Source organism: Euprymna scolopes, chromosome 13, assembly GCF_053919585.1.
Source record: "Euprymna scolopes isolate OS-2025 chromosome 13, ASM5391958v1, whole genome shotgun sequence".
NCBI lineage: Eukaryota > Metazoa > Mollusca > Cephalopoda > Sepiida > Sepiolidae > Euprymna > Euprymna scolopes.
In genome coordinates, this window is record NC_136494.1 from 53,298,589 (window position 1) to 53,309,479 (window position 10,891).

The 10,891-nt window shown below is 33.5% G+C and overlaps 1 protein-coding gene across 4 annotated transcripts in view; it reads left to right on the forward strand.

Annotated features, from left to right (window-relative positions):
- Nucleotides 1-9,756, forward strand: part of LOC145292027 (succinyl-CoA:glutarate CoA-transferase-like) — a 144,401-nt gene extending 134,645 nt beyond the window's left edge. For all 4 annotated transcript variants that reach the window (XM_080138048.1, XM_080138044.1, XM_080138046.1 and 1 more), the window contains exons 13-14: nucleotides 6,583-6,646; nucleotides 9,508-9,756. In XM_080138048.1, coding sequence (XP_079994174.1) covers nucleotides 6,583-6,646; nucleotides 9,508-9,692 — 249 coding nt within the window. In that variant the 3' untranslated portion in view covers nucleotides 9,693-9,756. The remainder of the gene's footprint in view (nucleotides 1-6,582; nucleotides 6,647-9,507) is intronic.
- The last annotated feature ends 1,135 nt before the right edge of the window (nucleotides 9,757-10,891 follow it).

Here is a 10,891-nt window from a genome sequence, read left to right on the forward strand (position 1 = left end):
TTAGAATCTGGCCACTTTAAATATAACACTTTAGATACATTGATGACATAAGTATTCCCCTTCCCAATATGAACAATAATCCAATGATATTATACTTTTCCTGGATATTTTAAAATAAGGTCAGAAACATTTTAACTTTGCATATGAACTGCAAACAAAAGTGATTATATATATTTTTACTCCAACAAAATTAAAACAGGTTTCATAATTGGATTCTTCCAAAGCCTTTTATTTTGATAAGCTCTCAGGACTGACTTTCACTCCATATCTAAAATAGAAAACATCAAATCCATGATTAAGATTGCTAAAACAAATCGACTGATCATTCTACCACTTAAGAAAGTATGTGACTCATGATGAAATTCTCAATCCACATAAGAGTTAAATACGCCCTGATGGAGCACTTCAGCCACATCTAGGCAGATACTCTTCAGCACTCTTTCTCGCCTTAACAGAATGCAAAATCATCTTCGTAATCTAGTGGAGAATGATATCTTCTGTTCTTTAGAGCCATTTTCTCATAGAAAAGACATTGCTAACCTTTCTCTGTTTTATAATTATTTCCATGGAAGGTGCTCGACTAAGTTCCAATCCCTTGTTCCTCCATGTAGGATATTCACAGCAAAAACTCTTCCAGCTACCATATTTGAAAAGAAATTTCCTTTCTACCCCTGTATGTCTAGCATCTGAGGAATTTCCATAAACAGAAATTCTTTCCAAGAATTTCCCATATGTAGAACACATTAGCATAAAACTGTTTTTCTGCACACTACAACAAGGTCATCTTCATTACAATGTAAAAACTATTTGTCTTAAATCATCCTCATAATTTTGTTCATTCCATCCATCATGTTCAATCCTTTTATAATATTCTTTATCACACAACTGACAATCTATCAATCTCATAAATCATTATCCTTGAGTGGCTTTCGACCTCGATAAGTGGTGACTCATTATTAAAAGCAAAATTACAACAAATATGTGAAGTCCATGTATAAGGAATCCCTCTTTTAAGACCAAGTTAAAAAAATCCTCTAACAAGGATATTTCTTTTCTTTTTTTTTTTTTTTTACACAGTGATCACCACTTATGAAGGCCCGGAAGCCACTCAGGGATAAGGGTTATTGCAAGTACATTACGTTAGTGTGGAGATTTGATGAAGTGTTTACTTAAGGGGGCAGTTCATTAGGAATTTGTTAACGTTGGACTTGAACACATCCAAGTTGTAGTTCGGTGGGAAGCAGGCAGACGGAACAGAGTTCCACAGGCGTGCAGTTCTAAGAAAGAAGCTTTGTTCATGGAATCCGTGTTTTGATTTAGACACAGATATAGAGTGGGGGAAATTTTTCACAGTGGATTCAGCTAGACAGGTGTTTTTCGTGAAAGATTGGCGAGGGGATAACAGTGTTGTGTGTGCAGTGTGATAATGTATAGGTGTGAAACTGACAAGTGAGGGTCGAGGACATGCGTTGCATGGAGAGGAAATGATATAAGAATGATACAAAGGATGTGTACTATGAGTTTAGATCTGATGACTTCAAAGGAAGATTAAATCTGGACAGTATGGGCAGATATGTTCAGGAAATTTCGATGCTATTGCCGTGTCGAAAGAATGAATTAGAGATGCAGAACAGTTGAGCTACCAAGTACACTTCACAGAGGGAAGCTAAAGCAAACATGGAAGTAATAAAGATGGATTTAAGAGAAAGATGGGTAAATAAAGGCCTGGTCAGAGATAGGTTAGTCAATTTTTAGAAGACATTCAGCATGTGAAACAGATGTCAAACTGAATATTATTATGATAATAATGACAACACAGAATGAAATAAAATGTGAACACGCATGTAAGTAAATGAATATAGATACACCAGCACTCATACATAAATCAACCTTATAGCATGGCTAGACGCAGAATCTGACAAAATTTAGAAATAATATATGGAACTGACATCACTAACTGTGATTATTTCACATTTGGGATCAAATGCATCAACAATTGACGTCAAGATATCTTTTGTATTTTTGAATGCCTTTTTACATTCATCAATCAAAATGCATTTGGTGTCTTTTTTAGGAACTCATTCAGTGTTAATCACAAAAAAGAAATCCTATTGAGTACAAACACATTACAATAATTAACTAAACATAAAAATGTTATAAATAACTAACATTTTCTGAAGCATATTTTTAATAACACTTTCTCTGGCAAGATCTGCTTCCTACCATTTTTATCCATGATTTGCTTCAAATATTTCATTTTTGTCAGTTGCACTCTTTATTTTTTATCTATATTTAAATGTTATTCAGCTATTTTTGGGGCCGTGTATTTTATTTCCATTTTTTTTTCAAAACATCATCCAAAGAAGCACTACCAAATTGAAATACAAATAAAATTGTGCCCATTTGTAAAATTTCAAGAGTGATCCCAATCTCAAAATGCTACCTATTAAATTTAATGGTTAGAAGTTTTATACATTGGTTATCAACCGGACAAATACTCATCGCTCAAATGCAAAAATCTCTTGTGGAAGAAGAAAATAATGAGGTTTTACTGCATTGTTCATCCTGATGAAAAAGTCACACATCAAAGTGTATCGCTTTCAGCTGCTTTTTAACATAAAGGAGAATGAGTTAATGTATTCAACTTTCGATGTTATACTCATATTCTCCAGAGCGATCAAATTAATTATTTATCTACAAGTGCTATATTATTGGCTTCCATAAATAGGGGTACATATTAAAAGATGACGGGGACATATATAACAATGATGAAGGAGACATATATGCCGTTCTGCGATTTTTGGGGGTTTCATTTTAACAGTTCTTATAACACCGATATTAAAATGATAATGACATTTGTATATATTACATTATGACGACGACTGAAAATTCTGGGAGATTTCATATCAAATATGGACTGAGTGATGTATGATGCAGTTCTTAACACAGAGGAGGGGAGATACATAATCTTCAAAGAGTTACACAATGTTCATTATAATAGATGATAAACACAATTACCTTTCGTTCATGATGAAGGATGACACAAGACAACAATTACAACATAATGATGACTTCTTTATTCATCTGATCGACCGGTCGATGACGTCAGGAATTCAGCTTGTATCTACATGTCTAATCTTTTACCCTTCGTCTCCAAGGGACTCTCCTCTCTGACTGACTATGTCAACTTTTGGTTGATCAACTGCCCGACTGACTGACTCTCTTTGCTGACTCAACTCCGAACCCATAGACCTATATGGAGAAATGTCCTTTGTCTATGACATCAGAAGTGTGTTTTCAAACGTGACTAATTTCATGTGGCTTTTCATATGCTTGTCCAAACACACTTCTGGCAAACAAAAGAATCCTCACCCAACCTATTTTTTTTTTTTAACCTATTTTTTAAACAATATATTTTTAAGTTGCATTATTCACTCTTTTAACTGACATGTTTAATATTCAGATTTCTAAAAGAATTGGGCAATCGACTTAATTTCTAACATTCCATTTCTTAATTTTGCCTACAGGGTTCGATTCTAGGCTTATCCTAATCTCATTTTCACTTATCTAATATTCTTATTATTTACATGCAAAGGGGACAGCCCTTTTCCATATAACACAAGGTGGAATGATAAAATTGTCACGCTAGAAAAGACAGCATGATTCCATTTCTATTTGATAAAAACCAGTTTTCTTTTTTTGTTGCAGACCATCTGTTAGTTGGCCAGTTGTGTACAAATCCCAAGAGTAATAGAAGCCTTCTATCATATTTGAAAGTGACACAATGTTCAATGAGCAAAATTGAACATTGTGTCACTGTACAATTCATGCTTTCTATCAATACAAGTTATGACAACAAAAACATTGCCAACACCCTCAAAATGCAAACCTGGATGATTCAATGTTTGAGGGCACAGCTCAACTAAGTTTCCAGCTACAGTTATGCTCTTTGGTGTGGTTTCAAATGAGGGCTACATCATGCCACCTCACATTTTCAGTTGACTTGAAAGTCAACACCAAAGTGTAGCTGGATGTGCTGAAGAGTGTGGTGATCCCCTATTGCAATCAAGTGGCCACTGGCAGACTCTAGGTGTGACAGCAGGACTTGGCGCCGGCCCATAAGTCTAAAGAGACCTAGGTTTGGCTTCAGAAGGAGTGCTACAACTTTGTGCCCTTTTTTCACTGGCCCTCCTCCTCCCCAACCTGAACCTGCTGGACTACTTTGTTTAGTGATATGTTGAGAACATCACGAGTATCAAGGCAGTGATTGAGGCTGAAGGTGACTACATTGAACAGATGTCAGCTCTGCTACATGATCAAGTTACCTGAATTTATTATTTCAATAAAAGTTTTAAAATAAAGCTGTAGTATTGTTATCTTTAGGGTGACAATTTTATCGTTCCACCCTGCTGTAAATGGTGCATAAAAGAATTAAACATTGGTATTACATTATCTTTCAATTCAAATTCAGGCAAGATTTTTTACATTATCTTAAACCTGCAAACAAATCTTCTGAAAATGTTTTATTCTTTTGTTATGTTTTTATAAAATTCTTCTATAAGTTTACAAAATGAATTCATTGGCTTATTCCAAAGGTAAAAATGTTTAATCCAGTCAGATCTAAAATAGAAGATGTATATCCAGTCCATTGCTAAGGTCATGGAGAAAAAATGTTTGAGTCATTTCACCACTCCAGAAAGTACCTGATTTACAGATGCCAAAAATAGGTTTACTGATTTTTCTCCCAAGAATCTGCATGTATTATACTCACATCAGCTTCCACACCAAGTTGAAATGCAATATTTTTATTGGACACTTTAACTGGAATATATTTTTAACTTGCAAACTATCCATTTCATTTTTACTTGCAACATTCACTGAGTTTTAAACCTTAAAAATTTTTTATTTTATAATATCTTCACAAGTGTGACATGGGTTAAGGGTTAAAAACTATTTATTCTTCCTATTTGGTTTCAATATGCTGGATGCATGGTTAAACGCTATTTCCTCCAATATCTTTTAAATCCTGTCGTATAATAATAATTTTTTCATCTTCTTCCACAATATATCAAGGGTTAAATTAGCTTCCTTCCTTAATTTGTTAAACATCATGTGCCTTATTTCGATGTCTTTTGCTGATGACGAAAATGAAACACTTGAAGTTATCAGCCGATAATTAGGATAATTTACAACGTTTGGTAAATTCATAAGATGTTGTTCATCCTTCTTTACAAAATCCATCCATTTCGTCTGTGGAACAAAAATGGCCTTTGATTAAATATCTCAGACAACAGGGAAAAATAATTATCATAAGATAACTCCTTGCTAATATATATAATTAAATAAATGTATATATTCCACAGCACCTAAACAGACATTTTCCTTATCTGTCCAATCACAAAAACATTGAATTTATTAGAATATGAAATTACAAAGAAAATGTTTCTTCTTCCAAATCATGCTGCAACTCAGAGCATTTACAATGGTTTCTTGTGAAAATGAAGAAACATTTTTTTTTAAGTTGAATGTCAAACTACAACATCTAAAATTTTTTCAATGTAAAAGATCATTAAACTTATGGCGATTGAATTGGGGAATGATCCTACAAACAAACACTTAAATGCAAATGACATTAATTACTTACACTCTCCCCTTTCTCCACTTCGTTGGACTTTGCTTTCCTCCTCATTTTGCAAAGCTAGTAATTTTGACATGAAAATGTTAAATCAAATAATTTCCAATCAAAGGAATAATTACAAACTCCAAAAAGTAATACCTATAAGCAATTGTAATAATCTTGTGTGAAATTTTACAAGCTTATAAAACAGTGGCTGGATGAACAGATATTCAGACTCCACCAACAAACCGAAAAGGAACCCAAGACACATTCTATACACCACAGACTAAACACATACTGCCTCAACAGACTTCTGTGGCTCTGGTGTTGGTCAACACAAACATTCAGACTTCAAAATAATTACAAAATAAAATAATATAAAAGCAAACAGAATTATAGCTAAAATAATTTTTTTGTAATTCAAAAAATTATTTATATGTTTTGTTTATTCTTTAACTGAAATCTTTTAGTTTTATTAAGAAAGTAAATAAATAAAATTTAAACTTTAATTCTTTTTTTATAATGTTCATACTAAGTTTTCATCCTTTCACCTCATCATTCATAGTTTCATAATTTGGTGTCAATAACCCCCTTTAGTTTTCTTAATTTCCAAAGTTTTAATATATTTGCTTTTTAACCCTTGTTTTTTTTCCTTTATATAAAATACTTTTTAGCTAATTCCAATGAGTTTATCCCAATTCTTTTTAAGCATTAAAATAATAGACCATTTTGTTTTCATTTGTCCTCCACCAAATCCCAAACCAATCTTCCTGCTGACAGCGTTCTATCTTCTCTACTCCAATCGAATTCCTTACACCCACCCCTTCTTTTTTTCAATTTCTTTTCTTCTCTCATTCCTTTACAGATCTACCATCCTATCTTCTTATCAAGGACATTTCTATTTTAGAAAATGAGTTCTGTGATGCTTAAAATAAGAATGACAGTGTAGAATATTGTTTTTGCAGGTTCAAGAATGTGGGTTGATTCAAAAGATGACACATCCTCTCATTGGAAAAATGTATCTTCCTGGTAAGAGCATAGATTATTATTTTTTTGGAAATTTTTCATGATTCTTTATTGATTTAATACCATGACACTTAACATTTTTTGAGCGATTTAACTTAAAATATGCAATTTTAGAGCAATTTTGGATCACAATTCTTAATTTTATTTATTTATTTTAATATTTTATTTCAGAGTTTTATCATAAATTTAATCTTAAATCTCTTTCTTTTCTATTGTGAATAAAAAACAATTAATGTTTGATCATAATTAAAATAACAATAGCTCATTGGCCCCCCCCAAAAAAAAACAAAAGGAGGGTGGACTTGTAAATTCACCCTTGTCTGTTTGTCTGTTCGCCCATTCGTCCGTTCGTCTGTCCACACTTTTCTCAATAACTACGCCTTGGAATTTTTTGAAATTTTGCACAAACATTAAACATGATATATGAGTAAAAAAAGCAACAGAACGGATTTTCCGGGAAAACTCCGGTTACCCTCCTAGGGGTGCCATTCGGATTAAAATGGCTAAAATTGGCAATTTTGTGCTTATTAAAAAAATTGATGCCTTGGATTTTTATAAAACTTAACTTTCTGAAAAGTTGTAACTAACTAATTTCTATAGAATTTTGTTTATCTATACATTGTGATAATGCTTGCAGGGGCTCTTTTAGAGCTAATAAAAAAACTCCATTTCTTAAATATTATTGTATCACGTGTTTGATGCAAAACACAACTATTCCAAATCTCGGTATTTAAAAAAATCTTCAGACAAGTAAGTCATATTTCAGCCAGAGAAATTATTTGCAATTCAACATTAAACTTGGATCCTCGAAACTGGAAACGAAAACAATTTAGTAAAAGAAACAACAAAAAATTAAAAAAAAGATTATCGGGCAACAATAATGAAAATAGTTAATGAAAATGAATAAGGAAAAATATAATAGAAATTGTGTGTCTGCATGTCATGATCAGTTTTCAGTGGAAATACATCTCCCGGATTTAGGATAATAGAATATTTTTTTAATTTGGAATTGTAAATTAATGAATGCATAACATCTGAATTGATGAAATAAAAAAAATGAAAGAAGGGAGAAACATTTTTTTTAAAAAAAGAAAAAAGAGAAAGAAAAAATGAACGCGTAGAAAGCTATTGTGATGGAATTACCTACGAATGAACTGATCCATATACATAAATACGGGAAGACAAGGCATAAATGCGGTGTCTAGATTCTGTGAGCCAACAGAATTTATTAGTTGGTTGAACAATCTCACACTTTTGTATATTCTTGTTAATAAATGTTTCTATTCCCGTGTTCTGTTCTTGTAACACTTTAACTAGGGTTATAACAAAAGCAGAAAAAATAAAGAATAAAGAAAGCGTTTCATTATGGAAAAAAAATTGCTCTCTCAATTCCTCTAAATGCTTTTTCTCACTAACTTTCTTGTAACATTCAGCCATAATGAAAAGATGTGATACAACGAAACAGGCTGCCTGTAGATGACTAAAATATGCCGTCTTTTTCTTAGGTTGAGCCTTCTGTTAAGTGATATTGCCAACTGCCACAAGAAAAAGTTGATGTGAAATTGTTCATTGCTTTTTGTGTAAACATATAGAGGTCTGAGGCATTTGACAATTTATTCATTGAGATCCTGTTTACTCTTAGCAGATGCTAAATAATAGCTAACTGATTTGGATACTGGATCCCCGAGTTTCAATCTCCACTTGAAGTGCTTGCTTATCTGATCCCACTAAAGAGTTGTGACACAACACAACAAAACAATCTCTCTCTCTCTCTCTCTCTCTCTCTCTCTCTCTCTCTCTCTCTCTCTCTCCCTCTCTGTGTTCATCAACGTTTCGTCTTTATTTTGCAACTTCTGGGTGAATTAAATTAAGAAAACAAAAACGCCAGTACAAATATTTGTTTTCTTAATTTCATTCATCTAGACGAAGTCTCGAAATAAAGATGAAACGTTGATGAACACGTAACTCGGTTTGTTCCTTTTTATTTCTCTATTTCGTCGGAATACTATTTCCATTATTCTTATCATATATATATATATATATATATATATATATATATATATATATATATATATGTATGCACACACACACACACACACACACACACACGCACATGTGTATACTGATTGATCTTTATTATAGAGTGAAGGATATTAGAAAGATGAAGACATTTCTATAATCATTTGCGCTAAATAAATATTTAATGTATCCTTTTCAAATATATATATTTATAATTTAATAATTGTTTTTTAAGGATAAGAATCTGACAAAATGCTAAAACCTCATTAGCAGTTTAATTATGTTGATATAATTCGTGGGTAATGTATATATTTTTAAATACAATACATGTAAAATATGATAGTGTCCAACAATTTGTAGATTACTAGTGTTTTTTTGTTATTTTTTTGCCACGCAGCCCTACTAGTAGCTTATATTTAACACGGTATAGTTTCTGTTAGCCTTGAGCATTTGTAATATATCACACACTAGTGATATGCTCTCAATACAAGTACTTGGAATTTGTAGTGGCTTTTATTAAGATCAAAAGTGAAATTTAGCTGAGTTCAAAGAATGTGTTTGTTGGAATGACTGTGCTCGATTCACCAATTTGTTCCTTATAAATCGGACTTAATCAACTGAATAAAGATGATAGTTCACATAAAACCTAATTGATATCGACTGAAGGACAAATCTTTGACATTTGTTTATATTGATTAATCTTTAAACTAGACACAATAAACTCATATCCAAAGAATTGCATGTTTAAAAGAAAAACGTCAAAGAATTTTGTATGTAATATTAACCAAAATATGAATTATTTCTTTTCCTTTTTGAATTGCTTTTATGTTTTTGAATATTTGCAGCTCCTGCTGTTGATTATGTGAACACCAATTCAGCCAGACAACATGTTCCTCCACCTTTACTTGGCCAACATACACAGGAAGTCCTTAGCAATCTCTTAGGATTTAAACAGGATGAAATTAATGATCTAACTAGACGAGGTGTGATTAGTTGTGCTTCTTCTGAAAAGAAAGACTTGAAAAAATAATGTTGGCACGACCAGGACTTTTAGTTTATACAAGAAATTTTGAGTTTTGAAGACAAAAGAAAAAGATGATGTGAATTGTTCAATTTCAGTAGAAAGATTTCAAACAAAATAAAAAGGTAGAACTCCTTGGCCTAACGTTCACAGGAAACAATTGGAACAATTACATTGAGAGCATTGCCAGGACCGCTGTGAAGAAGGTAGGTTCTCTCTACCATGCTAGAAAGCTACTAATGCCCGAAAGTATACTGTATCTCTATAAGGCCATCATTCGCCCATGTATGGAGTATTGTTGTCATATTTGAGCTGATACATCTGCTACGAGTCTCTCGCTCCTAGACAAGGTGCAAAAGAGAGTCGCCAACCTGATAGGTCCTGAACTGTCAGCTAAGCTTCAGCCTCTGTCCCATCGACGGAATGTAGCGACCTTCTGCCTGTTCTACAAGTATTTTAATTTATTTATTTATTTTTTTTAATTACATTTTCACCCCAAACAAGGCACATTGCAACTGTGGTGTAGGGGGCTACTATCAGAGGCAGCAACTACTGGGGCACTATGTTGAGATTTGGGCAGCAAGATGTTGGTTCATGTTACATTTGAACTTCTGCATGTCAGTAGAGTTGGGGAAGCAGGGACCTGGAATGGAATTCCAAAGTCTAGCGGTTCTGGGGAAGAAACTACTGGAGTAGAAAGATCTTTTCATCTAGGGATCTCTACTGTGTGGTGGTGGGATTTAGTTGCCTGTTGGGTTTGTTAAGGGTGTCTACGTCGTGGGGGCACAAGTGTCTGCGGTTCATCAGAGCATTCACTATTAAAATAATTGTAGAACATGCAGAGGGATGCAACGTTTCGTCGATGGGACAGAGGCTGAAGCTTAGATGCCAGTTCAGGGCCTATCAGATTGGTGACTATCTTTTGAACCTTGTCTAGGAGCGAGAGACTAGCAGCAGATGCACCAGCCCAAATGTGACAGCAATACTCGATACATGGGCGAATGGTGGCATTATAGAGGTACAGGATACTTTCAGGTGTCAGCAGTTTTCTAGCACGGTAGAGAGAGCTTACCTTCTTCGCAGTGGCCCTGGCAATGTTTTCAATATAATTGTTCCAACTCATGTTTCCTGTGAACGTTAGGCAAAGCAGTTTGAAAGATGTATTCTCTGACAGGGAGTCACTGGCCATTGCTATTGGTGGCAGAGAA